The 20110-nt window shown below is 48.0% G+C and overlaps 1 protein-coding gene across 2 annotated transcripts in view; it reads right to left on the bottom strand.

Moving 5' to 3' along the window:
* The window catches only part of LOC146869475 (epidermal growth factor-like protein 8), a 160104-nt gene that overhangs the window by 7163 nt on the left and 132831 nt on the right, over positions 1-20110 (bottom strand). The window contains exons 3-8 of one of the 2 annotated variants that reach the window (XM_085599866.1): positions 15498-15617; positions 13372-13484; positions 10161-10256; positions 9619-9783; positions 6306-6382; positions 2885-3047 (exon numbers count right to left, since the gene is read on the bottom strand). In XM_085599866.1, coding sequence (XP_085455992.1) covers positions 2885-3047; positions 6306-6382; positions 9619-9783; positions 10161-10256; positions 13372-13484; positions 15498-15617 — 734 coding nt within the window. Of the gene's footprint in view, positions 1-2884; positions 3048-6305; positions 6383-9618; positions 9784-10160; positions 10257-13371; positions 13485-15416; positions 15618-20110 lie in introns of both variants that reach the window. The other variant, XM_085599867.1, reaches the window with a different exon arrangement.

Raw genomic sequence — 20110 nt, 5'->3', positions numbered from 1 at the left:
CCAGCGAGAGAAAGGGAGTGACACCTCTGCCCGTTGATAAAAGGGAGGTAATGGACGCCCATCTGCCGCAGAAAGGCCACTCAGGGACCCATTGGCTGCATCCAAACAACGTAGACACCAGCCAAATCACCCCACCCCAGGCTGCCCAAAAAAGAAGCCCACAGCGGGACCTCGGATCCCGGCCCCTCGGCCATTGCCCAAGTGCCCGCCTTACCAATCCGACTCTGGTGTCCACTCCTTCAGCCCATTCCCTCGTCTAAACTTCTCCTTTACTCCTCCCACTTTCAGCCCTGTTCACTCCTTCTCTCTCCTTCCTTATTCCCATCATCCTTTTCTCACCTCTCTTCCCTCCTCTCTCCTTCACTATATTCCCTTCGTTTCCTCTCTGTTCTCTCTTCTTCAATCCCTTCCTTCACCTGATTCTCTCTTCTTTACTCCCTCCTCTCTCTGCCTCTCTCCTTCACTCCCTCATCTCTCTGCCTCTCCTCACTCTCTCTTCTTCACTCCCTTTTTTCTCTGCCTCTCAGCACTCTCTCTCCCTCCCCTCTCTGCCTCTCCTCACTCTCTCTTCCTCACTCCCTCACCTCTTTGCTCTCTCCTCACTCTCTCTTCCTCACTCCTTCATCTCTCTGCCTCTCCTCACTCTCTCTTCTTCACTCCCTCCTCTCTCTGCCTCTCCTCACTCTCTCTTCTTGTTATGTTATGTTAGAAAAGTTCACTCCCTTCTTTCTCTGCCTCTCAGCACTCTCTCTCCCTCCCCTCTCTGCCTCTCCTCACTCTCTTCCTCACTCCCTCACCTCTATTCTCTCTCCTCACTCTCTCTTCTTCACTCCCTGCCTTTCCTCACTCTCTCTTCTTCTCTCGCTCCTCTCTCTGCCTCTCCTCACCCTCTCTTCTTCAGTCCCTCCTCTCTGTGCCTCTCCTCACTCTCTCTTCTTCACTTCCTCCTCTCTCTGCCTTTCCTCATTCTCTCTTCTTCACTCCCTCCTCTCGCTGCCTCTCCTCACTCTCTCTTCTTTACTCCCTCTTCTCTCTGCCTTTCCTCACTCTCTCTTCTTCACTCCCTCCTCTCTCTGCCTCTCCTCATTCTCTCTTCTTCACTCCCCCCTCTCTCTGCCTTTCCTCATTCTCTCTTCTTCACTCCCTCCTCTCGCTGCCTCTCCTCACTCTCTCTTCTTTACTCCTTCTTCTCTCTGCCTTTCCTCACTCTCTCTTCTTCACTCCCTCCTCTCTCTGCCTCTCCTCATTCTCTCTTCTTCACTTCCTCCTCTCTCTGCCTTTCCTCATTCTCTCTTCTTCACTCCCCCCTCTCTCTGCCGTTCCTCATTCTCTCTTCTTCACTCCCCCCTCTCTCTGCCTTTCCTCACTCTCTCTTCTTCACTCCCTCCTCTCGCTGCCTTTCCTCATTCTCTCTTCTTCACTCCCTCCTCTCGCTGCCTCTCCTCACTCTCTCTTCTTCACTCCCGCCTCTCTCTGCCTGTCCTCACTCTCTCTTCTTCACTCCCCCTCTCTCTGCCTTTCCTCACTCTCTCTTCCTCACTCCCTCATCTCTTTGCCCTCTCCTCACTCTCTCTTCTTCACTTCCTCCTCTCTCTGCCTTTCCTCATTCTCTCTTCTTCACTCCCTCCTCTCTCTGCCTCTCCTCACTCTCTCTTTTTCACTCCCTCTTCTCTCTGCCTTTCCTCACTCTCTCTTCTTCACTCCCTCCTCTCTCTGCCTCTCCTCATTCTCTCTTCTTCACTTCCTCCTCTCTCTGCCTTTCCTCATTCTTTCTTCACTCCCTCCTCTCTCTGCCTCTCCTCACTCTCTCTTCTTCACTCCCTCCTCTCTCGGCCTTTCCTCACTCTCTCTTCCTCACTCCATCTCTCTGCCTCTCCTCACTCTCTCTTCTTCACTTCCTCCTCTCTCTGCCTCTCCTCACTCTCTCTTCTTCACTCCCTCCTCTCTCTGCCTTTCCTCACTCTCTCTTCCTCACTCCATCTCTCTGCCTCTCCTCACTCTCTCTTCTTCACTCCCGCCTCTCTCTGCCTGTCCTCACTCTCTCTTCTTCACTCCCCCCTCTCTCTGCCTTTCCTCACTCTCTCTTCCTCACTCCCTCATCTCTTTGCCCTCTCCTCACTCTCTCTTCTTCACTTCCTCCTCTCTCTGCCTTTCCTCATTCTCTCTTCTTCACTCCCTCCTCTCTCTGCCTCTCCTCACTCTCTCTTTTTCACTCCCTCTTCTCTCTGCCTTTCCTCACTCTCTCTTCTTCACTCCCTCCTCTCTCTGCCTCTCCTCATTCTCTCTTCTTCACTTCCTCCTCTCTCTGCCTTTCCTCATTCTTTCTTCACTCCCTCCTCTCTCTGCCTCTCCTCACTCTCTCTTCTTCACTCCCTCCTCTCTCGGCCTTTCCTCACTCTCTCTTCCTCACTCCATCTCTCTGCCTCTCCTCACTCTCTCTTCTTCACTTCCTCCTCTCTCTGCCTCTCCTCACTCTCTCTTCTTCACTTCCTCCTCTCTCTGCCTCTCCTCACTCTCTCTTCTTCACTCCCGCCTCTCTCTGCCTGTCCTCACTCTCTCTTCTTCACTCCCGCCTCTCTCTGCCTGTCCTCACTCTCTCTTCTTCACTCCCCCCTCTCTCTGCCTTTCCTCACTCTCTCTTCCTCACTCCCTCATCTCTTTGTCCTCTCCTCACTGTCTATTCTTCACTCCCTCATCTCTTTTTCCCTCTCCTCACTCTCTCTCCTTCACTCCCGCCTCGCTTCACTCTCTCTTCCTCACTCCCTCATCTCTTTGCCCTCACACCCCTCTGTCCTCTTCCCACCCCTCCTCCCCTGCTGCATGTTGAAGGCCCAGTAGGTTCTTTCCTCTCCCCCTGACCCAGTAGCAGTGCCCTCATACTCACAGGTGCCCATCTTCTCCTCCATGTACATGAGCTGGTCGCTGAGGGACTCCACCTGGTCCAGCTGCTGCAGCCGTGCCCACAGCTCCACCACGTGCTCCGCCTTCAGGTCCTCCAGCTTCATGGGCACTAGCTTCTGGAAGGTGCTGACAGTCCACTCGATCCTCTGCAGAATAAAAGGCAGGAAGCTATCAAAAGATCAGAAAGGATTAGAGGGGAGATGTCCAGAGAGTTGTTAAGGGGCCAACCTGAGGGGGAAGTAAGGAGGTGATCCAGGGTCAACATGGCGGGGCGGGCAGGTCACCAAGGGTCACTATGATAGGACTGATGACGTTGCCCCGAGTCATCATGAGAGAAGTGTCAGCACGAACGGTGATAAGGAGGTCACCCTTAAGGTGTGAAGAGGTTACTAGGGTCACCATGAAAGGCATCTAGAACTCCTAAAGGAAAGTACGATATGCGTAAGTAGGTCAGCTAGTGCCACTACGAGAGGCCTCAGCAGGTCACCAAAAGTCTCCATGAGAGGCATCCAGTGGCACAAGAGGATACCAGTGGTCAGCATAAAATTGATCTCCCTCTGTCTGCATCTGTGGCTTCGCTGGCATGCCTCACTAGTCCCTTTCGAATTCTGTAACACTGACAGTGATAGTGCACATGTAGCGCAAACAGCATCTCAAGAGGGCGTTTCCTCATTTGCATGGGGGCATGGCCTCAATCAAATGAGAGAATCTCTTTGCCCTTGCAAACATGCCATATTACAGGTGTGGGTGCAGAGGCAAACATGCCCTCAGGAGGGCGTACGGTCAGTTCATACCCTAATGGCAACCTTCTCGAAGAGTTTAAGGGGTTCCGATGGCCCACTCGACATCCTCTTGCAGGCGAATGCAGTTACTCACAGCCCACGCCTGCAAAGGGATCTCTAATCCCTTTTGAAAGTGCAGGCGGGTTGCCAACTGCACAGTGATATACGAATCGGCTTTGAAGCAGATGCTTCATATTTCACTTGCATGAGCTTCCCCAAGGGCAGCACAAGTTTTGTGGCTGTTCTAAGGTCAGCACATTCAACATAATTGAGCACACTTTCCCTGTTTGCGGACCACACACCTGTTTTAAGGTGCACTCTTATCATAATACGGGGCCTGTGGTATTGATGGACGCTCTTCTGGACTCCATTTTGAATTCAACTTGAAATGTGGGCGGATGCAGTTTTTGGATCTGTGGAGGCCAGACCTACAGGAGCATGTGCCGGCCAGTGGCCTACAGCTTTCTACACTGAAAACGTTGTGTAGAGGGCAGTACATGGTCTAAACCCTGATCTAAAATGGCACCATCTGCTTGTGATCAGGCAACTTGACCCTGAGCAGCCAGGAGTCACACCTGTGCATCACCGCTTGATGGCAGACTGTGAGGGATTGTGTTTGGGCACCTATTGTGGAGAAGGGGGGCACATTCAGTAAGTCTGCATCTAAGAACTTCACAGGCAGGACAGAGTTGAGGATATTTATACAGAGCAAGTCCCTCGGTGTTGTTGAACTCAGAGCGTACTATTTTGGCAGGGTGGAGAGTTAAACAAAGAGGTGGCATTTAATGGCACACTTGAACTATAGAAAAAAGCATTCTAGCTGTAGGTCCAATGCGAAGGAGTGCCATAGATAGCTCCTAGACTGAAAAGCTTGTCACCACCAATGGTGGTCCAGCATAGGACCCCAGGTCCCAGGGTGCACTTGTTTCTGGACCACTACACTCTGTTGGGAAAAAGAAACAGCGCTTTAACCACAGTCATTCTGGGGTTTACTATCGACTCCACCAGTAGGTGAAAAAAAATGTATAATCTTCTTAAGAGAGGAACAAAAAGACAATATGTTGGTGATAATGGGCTTAACTTGTGTTTTCATCCTTAAGTTAGAATCTATCTTGAATCCAATAATTATGGGCATTTAACTAAGAGAAGTAATGATGTGTTGCACAAGTGTAGCTATTGGAGGTGTTCTTCTGTGGAATGTCAGGTGGTTTGGAGCACCCAGGACCAGATTGTCGGTCTTCTTACTGATAAGTTATGAAAGGTACTTGCTCGACTATAAGGCAGGACTTTTTTTGCTCTAGCGTCTCCTTGTACCCATCTAGATCTACCAGGTTCTGGGTATCATCTGATTCAAAACCTCCAGCAAAGGGACATCTCAGTCTAGAATCATCAAGAGGGACATTATTAACTTTAGTACTTGTACCAGGAAAGATGTATGCCTTAGAAGCTGTGCCGATGGATCTGCCAACTCTAAACACTTGTCTAAAGAGCACGGCCTACTCCAGAACTTGAAACAGTAACACTCCCGACTCCACAACCAGTAACTACAGCATTGTTCATTTCACAACCTGTATTGTCGCTAACACTCACCAATAGAATCTTGCCCAGAGGCACTTTTCTACCTAGAGCATCCACCGAGGATGCTTGTTAAAAGATGCACTAGGGAAACTGGTTCTTTCAGAACCAGCACAAGTCCTGAGTAAGATATCACTCTTCGGTGATCTTCTCCAGGATCTGTCTCCTCTATAAACATGCTTCAACTATGGTTCTCATTTTGATCCCTCTAGCTCTACTTAAGAAACTGCTATAGAAGCTGCTGCAGGAACATGTAGTGCTAACGAGCACGCGACAAGGAGTATCTAGTGTAGGGGACGGTTCCCGCTCTAGGACCTTCATTATGGATGTGCCTGCTCTTGAGTGTATCTAAAGGATAACCTCACTCTGACCCTATATCTACCCCATGCCAATCCGTATCCTTTAGACTGCGCTAGTGCCTTGCTGTAGGGAGGATGTATTCTACAACCTACTTCAGGAACCGCGTAATCGAGAACACTTTTCATGGAATGTTTGCTGTTAAACTGAAACCATCGCAGCCTGCTGCAGAACCTGCTAAATGAATAGGTTGCCCTACATCCTTCTCTATGGACAGGACTCTGCAGCCCGTTACAGTAGCCTTTTCTGTTCCACAGAGTGCAGATTCCACTCTACAACCTGCTTCACAGACAAGACTACTCAGCAATCAGTCTCTGTTCTAGAACCTTCCCCAAAGTCAAGGAGTTTTGCTCTAAAACCCACTGAATGGGCAGTTTATTCTCCGGAACCTGCTCAGCCTATAGTTTATGCTGCAGAACCTACTTCATGGACAGTATTATCTAAACGCCTCTCCAAGGACAGTTTTTCTTATAGAACTCTTTCACAGGAAAGCATGTTCTAGCACTATTCCAATGACGTACTGATTTCAAACCTGCTCCAATGATTTTCTGCTCTAGAACCGGATATAACTACAAGCCCTCAAATTGAACCCGCTGCAAATACTATTTGCTCTAGAACTTATTATATTAGCAGTGCTTGTTCTAGACCCAAGTCAAGGGTAGATTCCAAAAGTCCTAATCTGGCACTAACCTCCTCCAGGGTCTTCACTTTGCTCCTCAGCTCATGCACCTCGTTTGAGAGTCGTTCAGAGGCTGCGTCCCATGGCTCTGAAAGAAAACAAAGAGGAGGTTAGCGGGGTGTAATGTGAGGCTTCCAGGAAGAGGTTTCCAGATCAGGCGCTTCTGAGTTGAGCAGATGCAAAGGGAGCAGTATGACCTACAATGAACTCATTGAGTGTACTCACTCCCACACAGGAGTGCCAGACTGCATGGTAATGGGTACAGTTGGAGAGGGTGAACATATGAGTGGAGGGTGTGGGTACAGATGGTGAACTCTTGAGTATTCAGTGTTGAGAGAGAGGATGAGGACAGATCACAAACCTCAACTCAAAGTTTTGGGACCTGGAAGCATAAGAAATTCTTCAGGGAGGTTGGCAAGATTAGCAGTAGAATTGCAGCCTTATGAGTGTATGGTGGAGTATGTGCCGGAACGGAAGAATAAGGTTGCTGATTGTTTATCTAGATTGCCTGACAAAGCTGCGGAACAGTCTGAGTTCACTGCAAAATAAGTGGTAACCAGTGTAAATGATGCCACAGAAGGCTTAGGAAGATCAGTCTCTAAGGAGGACTGGATCGGGCCATGGAGCAGGATGATACCCTACAAAGTGTTGTAAAATTGATTAAAGGAATGGTGAGGAGAAAGAGTACCTTTCAAGACATGGTAAAACCATTCCTCAAGATGGTGGATGAACTAATGGTTTATGATAATTGGTTGCTGATGAGAGGGGAAAGATTCATGCCACCTACTGCAGTCAGACCTAGGTTAGTCAGTCTAGCACATGAGGGACACCTTGGTCAGATGTTAACCATAAAGAGTGTTAGAGAAACATTTTGGTGGTCACTCATGGACAATCAAGTGAACGAGTGGGTAGAGAAGTTAGAAATGTGTGCAGATTCTGAGACGCGATTGAGAGTGGGTATAGGCAATTTGGAAGAGAAACAGAATTGGTCTGAAGCTACTGAGGTGTGGGAGAAGTTGTGTTTAGACATTATCGGAGCTTTCTAATTCCTTAACGAATGAGAGAAGGTCTTTGCTGTACTGGTAGATGCAAAATCAAAATGTGTGGAGGTGGTGTTTATGAAGTGTACTACTATTAGTTCAACCATTGATGTCTTAGGTGTAGTGTTTAGAAGAGAGAGTATACCCTCTCTTACTTTGCAGGAGATTAAATGTTTTTTGGATACCCTTGATATAAGGCCTGCATGTACTTCATTGTACAATCCCCAAGGGAATGGACTAGTTGAGAGGGTCAATAAATTGGTAACGGGTACAATGCAACTAGCGTGTAATGCTGGGTTGTCAGTGCAGGATGCTATCAAAGACATGGTTTGGGCATATTGCACCATGGTAAATACAAGTACAGGAAAGGTCCCTTATGAGATGATGCGGGGTAGGCAGCCAGAAAACAAATTGGTTCCATCCTGGATGCGTGATGGTGTCTCTATGAGCAAATGAGGGTGCCCAAAAGGAAACGTGCAAAAACTTTTCATGGATGTATAACTTGATGGTGCTTAGGAAAGACCGTTTGACAGGGGTGGGGAGTGTCGCCATTGTGTTTAAATAGGAGTTTAACTGTTCCTCCATGTCTATGGACCATGTTGAGGATGCAGAATGTCTTGTTTTCTGTTGTACTCTTTCATCTCTTCAATGCCTGACCGGGGTCTTAATCTATAGGTCCCCTGGTCCGCCTGGCCCCTTTCTGAGAACACTTACTGATAACTTGGTTCTTCCAGTGCTAGGTGTGACTGTCTAGTCTCTTAGTTCAAGACTATTAGCGCCGGGACACTCTTGCTGAGAAGCTGTGCGCTCTATAAATATGCTTCATTCATTCATTCATGTAGGTTATTGGGTCAAGGTTAAGCCGGGTGGAGTTGGTAAAAGACTGACCAAGTTCGGGGGCTTTACAGGGTAAAGACTGTTGGTGGCAATTGGGTCAAGCTGGACAATGGGAAAACGTGGCATTTCAGGAGAGTTGCTCTGGGCCAAAGACAGGGTAGGGTGGAAGTGAAGTCGGGTGATGCTCTGCTTGGTTACTAATGAATGACAATGAATTTATAAACCATCAAGGAGAGGGCAGGTCTCAGGAAACAACTGAAATTCTGAGAAGTGGAAATGGTTCAATAGGAAGACTACATGGTGAAAAAGAGGTGAGGATGAGGAGGCCTCCATGTTATTTAGGAGACTATGTTTGTAGTTAGGGTGTGTTGGAGGTTGCTTTTAAGGGGTGTGCTGTGTTGAGGTTGCTGTAATTGATTTGTGTTCTGTATTCATCAGCTGGACCTCCATGTCCAGTATGTGTCTGATGTTTTGTTTGCTGGTTTGGATTTTTCTTGATCTTATAAGTTTTTCCTAGGGGAGGGAGCTGTGTTATAATATACATAGGCAGGCAGCTTCAGCCGGGCTGAAGTTGTTGGTTCCTTTAGGATATGCTCACATTCTATGGTGACACATGTCAGTGCCATTATTTGATCCAGGCAGTTCAGTTGCTAGCTGTGCCTGGCATGACTGTGGTATGGGATTTTATCTCTGATACAATAAACTCCTTTCAAGACGATCCAGTGTGAGAGCTCTTAATTTGATTACCACACTTAACACACTTTCATCTTTAGTTTTCCTATGGAATATGTGTATATATAGATACCAGTGTACACTTACCCTGAGTTTACACCACATAGCAACACATATACACCCAAGCTTACACTAAACTCACACATATACAATCTGAGCTTATACCACACACCCCTCATCTTACACTACACACACACACACACACACTCTTCATCTTACAACACACACAGACCTTCCGTTTACACCACACACATAACCAGCCTCTGCTTACACTACGCACACACCCTCAGTTTACACCACATACATACACACCTTCATCTTGCACTACACACACACACAAATGCACCTCAGCTTACACCATACCCGCACACACCCACCCAGCTTGCACCACACACACACACACACCTTTTGTAAATACTACTGCCAAGGAATAGAACCTCCTACCCCCCACTCCCCCCCGCATCAGGAACAGTTCAAATCTCTTCATGTTTAGAAAGGCACTAAAAACATGGCTGTTTAGTAAGTAAAGTAAGGAAACCACCACTCTAGTAACACTTCTGAGAAGTCGCACCCATCATTGGGAGTTCTGTTCTATTTTCACTGAGCTAGAGCCTTGACACCTCTGGGTAAATATTCGCGCTTTACAAAAATGTATAACATAACACACCCTCAGCTTACCCACCCCCCCACACATTTCTATACACCCTGAGCTTACCTGAAGCAGGCATCAGCGGGGGAAATGTTGTGGTAGGCAGTTTGTCACAGGATTTGCTATCTGATCCAAGTGAGAAGCCAGGTTGACACTCGCACTTGTAGCTGCCTACCGTATTCACACAGCGATGAGCACAGAACGTCACACGTGCCTGGCACTCGTCCACATCTGAAAGACCAGAATAGAGACCATCAGAAACACACACATGTGAGAGGGTAGAGGTGGACAAGAGGGAGAGAGAGAGAGAGAGACAGAGACTGAGACTGAGAAAGAGAGAGAGAGCAAGGCTGTCATAAGTAATGGGCAGCTGAGAATCTTTACCTTGGACCCCACGCTCTTAAGGGCCCTGTGCTCATGATTCAAAATTAATTTCCATCATGAATTATAAAAAGCAGCCCTGATCTGCCAGTGCATGAGGCATTCCGCCGGGTGGCACGAGAAGAGCCTGGTGCATTGAGAATGGGTAGTAGGGGAATATTAGGGGGATGTATAGAAAAAGGGGATGATTGCAAATGTTGTTCTTATTATTTTGTTGTTCTACTCACCAACATGGCAGTACTTCCCTCCCCACCCTGGGCGGCACTCGCACACGTTGGGTCTGGCGCAGAGTCCTCCATTTTGGCATGGTTTGCGGCACACCGCTGCATGAGAACACCAAAAGACAAGCACACATTACACTGCTACCCCAAACAAGGCGAAGCGGGAGACATTTGTTAATGTTAGGACAGGGAGAATGAAGCGCTGGACAGCTGCGTACACAGATGTTTCAAGAAATGTTTGTGGGGCTAGGAATTAAGTATTGCATTCTGGGAGAGAGAAAGTACCCCGGAAATTGAGGTATATTTGGGATAGAGGGGGAATCCATTTCCATTTGCTCAAACCCCACCTCCTAGGCTCCTCCCCACATCAGGTGGGGGGGAGGGGGAGGACACAGGAGGGTGCAGGCATGGGTATGCAGTGCTACAAAGCTGCTGGTCAACTGTGTCCCTGTGAGAGACAAGGGCAGCCCCATACTTTCATATTGATTTACTTCTGTGATTTTATCTTGCGTGGACATGGCCCAGGGCATCAGGGTGCTTTATTAAAGAACTGTTACAAAACAATCAGATCAAGAATACATTAGGTATTCGACTTCCCTGACAGGTGGTGCAGGGGTAAACTTTGAGATGTCACATCAGGCAAATTAAAGCATACATTGGAGAGCAAGTGTAAGTAGAAGAATTGAACCCAAGTGTCTTTCGAAGAGAAATTTAAGATCTATTTTGAAGTTAGCATGGCACATGGTCAAGTGGAGGGTCGAAGAGAGGGAGTTCCAAGTATTTGTATTGCTTCTGGAGAATGATTGATTCATGAACCGCTCTAGATTGAAGGTGGGAGGCTCAAGGAGAAGCCATTGTGTGTTTTTTACCCCATTTTGGCACCCAAACGTTTCAGTTTCTCAGTTAGGTACATGGGCGAAGATGAGGGCTGTGCTTTGTGAGTGGTGCGAGCGGTTTTAAATCGGGCTCTCGCCTCTATAAGAAGCCACGGGAGGGTTAGCAGGATAGGAGTGATGAAGCCAAATTTCTTGTGACCAATCAAAAGTGATCTGCAGGATGTAGAATTACTCTGAGTGGACCAAGGTGATCTTTGTCTGAAATGGTGTTGCATCACATGACTGACTCTACTCCAGCCCCACCGTTCTTTCTGAGGCACTATAGTGAGATCACCCCGTTTTTCTACAGCCCTTCTGCCTCAGCTTCCCTTATCCTTTAATGTTGTTTGTTGTTAGACCTGACAACCTTGGGAGGATCTTCCCCCAACTATTTCCCCTGCCTCCAACCATTTTAGTTTTTGCTTGCTGTAGGACTCTGTGCACTTTACTGCTGCTAATTTGTGCTAAAGTGCTTCTGCTCTCTCCCCTAAAAATTGGTAACATTGGACTGTGCCCAATTGGCATATTTAATTTACTTATAAGTCCCTAGTAACATGCACTGAAGGTGCCCATGGCCTGTAACTTAAATGCTACTAGTATGCCCGCTGCACTGATTGTATCACCCACGTAAGTAGCCCCCTAACCATATCTCCGGCGAGGCCTACTTCCCTCCAAGACTAGCATTCGGAATTCCCTCCGTATTTCTAAGTGGTAAATCCAGATCCCAGGGGAGTAGCTGTATCATGGTTGATATGGGTGGAATAGTCGTGGTAAATGCGCTTTGCTGGTAAAGTTGGATTTAACACTACTGGTGCAAAAATGCCACTTTCAGACAGTTAGAGTTTTTCTGCTCTCAGCTTTGCTCTATGTAATCTCCAGCCTGGCTCCAATACCCGTCTGGATGGGATGACAAATCTCATTCATGCAGAGCTCACCGACAGCGATAAAGCCAGGAAGGCCATTGATGGTTGAACACCCCTCTTCATTCCGATGGCCAGCCTGGGCAAACAGGAGTTAAAGAGAGCTCACACGGGACATGAAGGAGTAATGACCTAACCCCACACAAATGGCTGGGAATCCCCTTAGAAAAGGTGGCAGACAGGACTGGCTTAAAAGGGGTGCTCGTGCACTTCAAAACCACTCTTTGGAGTAGCCACACATCAAAGGCACGTTAGGGTTTAGTACTGGGTCTCTGACCCTCCCTAATCGGACACTTCTGGATCTTGAGTGGAACCTCTGTCAGTGTACTGCGGTGCTGCTCAACATATTCAGCTGGACTACTTTTCTAGAAGGACTGCTTTTCTGGAACTGCTTTCCTGCTTGTTGCCCTACTACTGCTGCTCCCTGACCCTGCTGGAAGGAGAGCTGGACTCTGCCTTCCCTCCAAGTGATCTTCAAGGGCTTGTTTGCTTGCCTCCTGTTTCTGAAGTCTCAGGGACACAAAAGACTTCCTGCAGTTCTGCTCGTGCAGCTGCCCTCTGCTTTCTATGAGTTCTACCCTTGCCTGAGGTGCCCCTTCCAAGTTCTGGGCCTCTGAAGTGGATTCAGCAGCTGAGTTTCTGCCAAATCGTGAAACAATGCGAAGCCTCTCCACACAGCTGACAGCTCTCGGAACGGACGCCGGATCACGCGAAGCCTCGCAAAGGCTCGCCGCACAGCCTCTTGGAACTGATCCAGACATCGCAAATCCTCGCTGTGTAGACTGTGCCCCAGGATCCAAGGTACTGTGTTCAGCGGGCCCAAGTTGGTCCCCGTAGCCGGACTGCACTTCATCGCGGTCAGCCTGAACTTTGGATTTGCACCAGTCCCACGCGACCTGAAGTAACCTTTTTAGCATTACCTTCTTCTAAGAGCTTCATTGCATTTATTTCTACAAAATTAAATATCTAGACTTCTACTTGATGGATTTTTTATTGCTTTAGTCTTGTTTTACTCAGATAAACATTCTCTATTTTTCTAAACAGTTGTGTGGAGTCTTTTTGTGGTGTATTTACTGTTTTGTTGTATGAGTTATTGCACAAATACTTTACACATTGCCTTCTAAATTAAGCCTGCCTGCTCTGTGCCAAGCTACCAGAGGGTGAGCACAGGATAATTTAGGTTTGTGTTGACTTACCCTGACTAGAATTGTGGTTCCTACTTGCACAGGGTGCATACCTCTGCCAGCCAGAGACCCGATGTCTAACATTTGTCATTCCCCTTTTGTTGTCCTTTTATTACTTCCTGTCACCACCATCTCTTCTAGCCTCTACCGCCTTCCGCTCTCCCTACCCAACCCATCTCACCCTCTTTGTACTTCAACCCTCCATATTCAGTGCCCTCCAGCCCTCATGAGAACTCACCTTCATCACAGCTGGTGGCGCTGGGGTGCTTTTTCTGCCACCCCGGGCAGCAGATGTAGCTGGTCTGCAGCACTTCCTTCTTCACCTGGCGGAAAGACACTTTGTAGGCTGTCCTGGAAACAAAAAATGTTGACTGGCCCCCCTCAATAAAAAGGCTTGGTTTAGGCTAAAAAAATAATAATGCGTATCCCCTGCAACAACTATTACATCATAAAAATACAATGGCTGCTCCACTTGTCTGAGTCAAATATCAAATTGATTCATTCTTGACTCTCTTTCAGCCATGGGGGTTACAAATGGGCTGTTTTAGAATCTATTATTACCATGTGGAGAGATCGGTGTCCCCAGCGGGCAACGACCCCCAAAAATAAACACCTCCCCACTTTCCCATGGCTTTTCTCTAGTCCTGCACTGTTCCCCAGTCAAAGACCAACTTCACTATTGAATATACGTGTCCTAGAATATGGAAGATGTGACGGGGTTAGAGGTGGTGGGTGTGGAGAAGAGTCAGTGAGAAGACAAGAATAGTCTCCAGACAAGCTTGAAAATGGCACACCGGGTACTTGTAATATTCCGGTGGCGGCCATTATGAATGACCTAAATGTAGGACATTGATCACGAAGGAAATAATAAAAGGCCCTCCTACCATCCCCATCATGCAATCAGAATGCTTTAAAACACATTTATAAAAATACATACATAAAAGTATTTTGGGTCATTTTTCCAAAACAGACGATTGTATCTTACATTAAGTTTAAAACTCCATATCCAAGTCACTTTGCCATCTTAACTAGGCTGTATAATAATCGCCAACACTGGTAGGCCCACAAACAAAGGCTTACTGAAGCATGGGGTACTACACAAATTCCCAATACATTCATTCATTCTTTGATTGTATGCATGAAGTAATAAATTAGATCAGGTTACACTGTCCGTTTACTGAAGTTTCATGCAGTCCCCTCTCTGGGTGTGGGCGTAACTCATGTAATTCTGTGTAGCGTAATCACACAAAATCACCCAAAATGTCTGAGAGATTACACAGTATTACGCGAGAATAGCAATCCTGCATTTAGCGCTATTTTATTACTGCAAAAATGCCCTCTCGCAAGGATGCTTTTTACACTAAGAAATAGCATTAAATGCAACAGATCTTGAATAGCGAGCAGTCGCTTGCGCTCCCTATATGTGCACTTGGGGTATAATTCCCCCCAAGTTACTCCCAGCGTTCAGCAATATTTTTTTAGCTAAAATGCACCTTTGTGTCCAAAATGGATGCGGGGATGCATTTTGTGCTAAGAAATAGCGCTAAATGCAGCAGAAAACAAATAGTGATCATGAGCAGCTGCTCACGCTCGCTAAATGTGCTCTTGCAGTAGGATATTTCCCCCAAATGACTCTTAATTGCGCAAGCCTGCGTAATCGTGTTATTATCGGTAATTCCATGTCAAAGAGTAGGCTGGACTACGGCAACGCCATCTACGCGGGAACCACGCCCAAACTCCAGAAGAGACTCCAACGCATACAAAACTCCTCCGCACGCCTCATCCTCGACATCCACAGCCACATCACCGCCCACCTGAAGGACCTGCACTGGCTATCTGTCAACAAGAGGATCACCTTCAAGCTCCTCACCCACGCTCACAAAGCACTTCACAATGCAGGACCAGGATACCTCAACAAGTGACTCACCTTCTACACCCCCAACCGCCAGCTCTGCTCCGCTGACCTCAGCCTCGCCACTGTTCCACGCATCCACCGAACAACCACTGGCGGCAGATCCTTCTCCCACCTCGCCGCCAAGACATGGAACTCCTTCCCCTTCCACCTACGACAGACTCAGGACCTGCTGACCTTTAGGAGACTCCTCAATCCCTGGCTGTTTGATCAGTAGCTGCTCCCCCCCCACACCCCCCCCAGCGCCTTGAGACTCTCACGGATGAGTAGCGTGCTTTACAAATGTTTGATTGATTGATTGAAAGAGTAAAGTGGAGTTAATGAAATTACTTCGATTACTCTGCTGTAATTGAAATTCCACTTAGACCTACCGCTCTCTTCATTCTTTAGGGCCTCAGCAGGACCGCTCGTTCTCTTCCCGGACTCCCTCCAGTTCCCAAGCCTCACTTTACCTGTACAGGCTGCAGATCTGGTGCCCTTTGCAGGTGGTGATGTAGGGTCGATACACGGGCTGAATGAAGGATTCATTGTAGAAGAGCGGCACTTTAAATGTCTGCTTTGAGCATACTGCTCTGTGGGTAAAAAGAACAATACAGAAGGTGCAGTTACTCACATAAGGCACAAGCAAGCACAGTCTGATTGCAGTCTCAATTGCTTTTAAAATGTTATAATTGAATTGTTTTTATCTGAAATTCGATATTCCCACTGCTAAAATCTCGGGGGTGTATCAGGAGCAGGGGAATTGGTTTTAACATTGTGCGGCACCTTTTAAAAATTGATTGTGAAACTGGTTTTATTGTTTTAAATAGATTTTGCACTTTGAAGAGACAATAATTTGCGCTACTTCTCCCCACCGATATTACCGCCTAGGGCATCGCACTTCCGCTCTGTGAGAAAGTGTCATCTTTCTTGCATGGTATGCCCCCACTTTTTGCTGAATTGCTGAATGTACTTTGACTGAGTGTACCCTGGACACCTGCCAATCAGGTGCCCAGGGCCTATGTTCCTTCCCTAAAAACACAAAACACAAATTGGCAAACCCTGGCCACATGTCAGCCCCTGGTAAATGGTATCCTAGGTACCCAGGGCCTTGCGACCAGGGAAGGCCTCTAAGGGCTGCAGCACTCATTGTGCCACCCTTAGAGGCCCTGTACCCTTACACACACACACTGCCCTTGCAGGCTGGGTGTCTGGGTGCAAGACAAAATAAAGATTCGACATGGCACACATCCCTGTGTGCCATGTGCATCACTTACACTGCCATGGCATACATCAGCTAGCTGGGTGCCCTATGCCAATGGTGTGGGCACAGGAGCAGGAGCCCTGTGCCCCTACAGTACCCAGGTCCATCCCTGGGCACTGTAAGTGCAGTGCTGCCATTTAAGAGTACATGGTGCTGAGAGCTCGTCAAACACAAACTCCACAGCAACATAATGGCAACACTGAAGACTGAGAAGTTTGGTATCAAACTTCTCAGCACATTAAACCCACACTGATGCCAGTGTGGGATTTAATGTACCAAGCACCCCAGAGGGCATCTTAGAGATGCCCCCTAAAACCTAACCTACAATCCACGTCTGCTCTGAGGCTGCCTAGGCTGCCACACAGCCATGTTGCTGGACCCCTGGGTGGAGAGCCCCTGCTCTCCTGGGCCTGCAACAATGCACATCCTGGGCGAGCTTCTAAATCTCCTCCCCCAGGATGGGCAGGGGGAAGCTTCAAAGGCATGCTGCCTCGGTGAGCTTCCCCAGGCCACTGCAACCCTCCACTCTGGAGGGAAGCCTGTCCGGAAACCCCAAATAAGGACAGGGGATGTGCCAGCCTGCCAACCCCAACCCTCAGGCGGGGGAGGCGAGGTGAAGCACATCTCCGGGCTCCCGCGGTCTTGAAGATGGGGAGCCCTACCCTATCAGGACTAGGCTACTGCCCCCCTCCCACAGGAGAGAGGCAGGATAGGGGGTGTACCCACCCCAGGACAGGGACCAATTGGTCCCTGCCCTTCACCTACCTATAACGCCCCTACGTCTAGTATTTAGGGGCACCCTGAACCTTCCTTCCCCAGATTCCAGATTCCAAAATCCGAAGAAGAGCGAGAAGAAAGAAGACCTGCCCTGCAACTGCTAAGAAGAGGAAGACACCAACTGCTTTGGCCCCCAGCCCTACCGGCCTGTCGACCCTCGAACCTGCTCCTGCTCCAACCCGGCATCTCTTGTGGCCAGCAACCTCACAAACCCCGGAGGACCTGGCTACCTTTTGACTCTAAACCCCTGGGACTCCCATGAGTAGAGGCTCTACTCAAAATCTACTTCTAATCCCTGGCAGCAGCCCGGAACCGCGAACCCAGCACACTCTGCACCAGCCAAGCCTGGCCAGTGCCGGAGTGAACAAAGACCACGAGGACGACCCCACGGCGACTGTGACCCCGAGTCCGGCACCCAAGGACCTCCCTCGACGCTCCTGAGGCCTGCAGCCTCAGAACCAGGTGCCCCCCCAACCGCGATCAACAGAGGGTAAGATTTCCCAACACCAAAAGGCACCCCTGCACCCGGCGCCCCGCGGCCTCCTGTGCCCGATCCCGGGGGTACCTACCTATCCTCCAACTACCCAACTTACCTCTCAAAGTGGTGGTGGCACCTGAAGAATCTTCGTCCCCGAGCTTGCAGTCTTTTTCTAAACCGGAGATTTCCCATTGAAATCAATTGAGCGCCCGAAGGCTCAAAAGCACCCTGCACCCAGCCCTGGCAGTGCAACCTCTACACCTATCTACTTCCCCACTTGCCCTGAGTAAGTGACCAGGAGCCCAGCTCCCACAGCCGCGTGGCCTGCTGGTTAGCAGCCACCAACCAAGGCCCCCCTACCTCTCGTAGGATAACATTGGACCTAACTCTCTCTGCACCCGGCCGCCCTTGTGCAGCTGAGGGTGAACCAACTGTACCTACCTGACCCTGGGAGACCCCTGAGTCTATGCCCAGAACCTCAACTCTGCCAGTCGAGTACTTTAAACCGATAACTCACTTTTCTTCATAGGGTAACATTGACTGGCTTTTTCCTGAAATTTCTTCGAAGTGTGGACTTTTCAAATCTTAAAATATTCACCAAAAATCAGCCGATAACGAAAACGAAAATACTCACCTGCTATTAGGTGAACTCCCAGTGCTGGATCTTGGTACCCAGCACTGACTCTGAAAAATATTTACAACTGTACTTACCAGTAACCCAATTTTCTCCCATAGGAAATCATTGACTGTTTTTCTGTGAAATTTCTTCTGTCAAACTTTAAATATTCTTTAAAAATCGTATAACTTCTGAAAACGTAATTGCTTACCTGTTTTGGATAAAGGTCCCAGTACTGAGTCTAGGTACCCAGTACTGGATTACAAAAGTAACGAGAACATACTATACCTGCAACTTGAATTTTCTTCCATAGGGAATCATTGACTGTTTTCTATGAAATATTTTCTGTGTCAACTTTTAAAATAGCAAAATATTGTCTAAAAATCATCACAGTAATTAAGTCGACTTTTATCACTTGATTCTAAGTACTGACCCAGGACTGAATCTAGGATCCAGTCCTGGAATCCCAAAAGTAATCCTAAAAGTAATCTGTTTCAAATAACTTAAAACTTCCATTGAACTCAATGCATTATTGTGTTTAAAATTGTGTTGCCTATTGCAACCACTTGTAACTTTCTACAAAAGTCAATTGCATATTGCAAAAGTATTTATATAAAGCATCTCATTCTGAGAAAGTATATTTTAATACCTATAGATGGTTCTAAAATAAAACAAGCATATATTTTTTATATATATAAACCATTGGCCTAGAGTTCAGTTATTGAGTGTGTGAGACCATTTGCTGGCTGAGTGTGTGCAACAAATGCTTTACACTGTCCTCTGATACTGCCTTACTGCTCGACCAAGCTACCACTTTAGAGAGTAAGGTTATATCTAACTTTAGCCTCTGCCAAACCTCTGGGACTGTGGACTCTGTACATCTTGTACCTATTTAGGAACCACTTTCTCACATGCTCTGCTACAGCGGTCTAGTGCCCAAGGGGGGAAACAGCTGCTGCCATGCAGAGCTGATTGGTTGGTGGGTGGAAGGGGAGTAGCTCAAAATCCATGCTGGAGCGGACGTGCAGCCTGTCCACGACCGACCGGGGCCAGGGGCCAGAACCCCTGGTCAAACTCAGACTTACACAATGGCAGAATTGCAGACTATAGCCTCATGTAGCCACGCCCTTAATATAGAGGCAGTAGAGAAGCTGAGCGCTGAAAATTTGCTGAGAAGAAATGAGGCGGGAGGTTCTATCACCTCGCGCACAGCCCCCCAAACCATCACCATACCTAGTAACCCACTAGGTTTGAAAGTAGCAGTCCTCAATACGCGCTCCCTACAGAAGCACCACCTCGAAGTCTATTCTGTCCTCCAGGACGGAGACATAGACATCCTAGCACTCACTGAAACATGGTTGGATGACTCCTCTGTTCCAGACATCATCGCTGCACTTCCGGGGAACTTCGAAGCCTTCTGGCAAAACAGAGAAGGAAAGACGCGGGGTGGGGGTGTAGCTATTCTGTTTAACAAACGGTTAACAGCCACCAAAGTAGTAGCAGAGAACATGGACAACGCAGATATACTAGGGGTAAAAATCTCACTAAAATCGTCCTGTCTACTACTGCTGGTAGTATACCGCCCGACTGTCAACCCCCAGCTTCAACATTCTGTTTGCGGAGGTAATCACAAACCTATGCTCACGTTACAAACGACTTCTGGTGGCGGGTGATTTTATTTAGCACTTGGATAAAACTCCAAAGGAGCCGCCCCCCCAGACAGTTTGAGACAGGAATGTGCACAATGGGGCTCCACCAACTGGTGGAGGCACCAACACACTCAAAAGGGCACATCCTGTATCTCGTCTGGACCTCGCACCCAGGGGCTAGGCTCACAGCCATCAGCCCCTGTGCATGGTCGGAACACGCACTACTAAGCTGCTGGGTTCCAATGGAGGGCCAATTTTCTCAACCTCCCCCAGAGTGGAGAAAGGTGGGATGCGGGAAAAAA

This window comes from Triturus cristatus, chromosome 1_1 (genome assembly GCF_964204655.1).
Source record: "Triturus cristatus chromosome 1_1, aTriCri1.1, whole genome shotgun sequence".
NCBI classification, from domain to species: domain Eukaryota; kingdom Metazoa; phylum Chordata; class Amphibia; order Caudata; family Salamandridae; genus Triturus; species Triturus cristatus.
The sequence above is the reverse complement of the archived record's forward strand: the minus strand, read 5'-3'. Positions and strand labels throughout refer to the sequence as shown.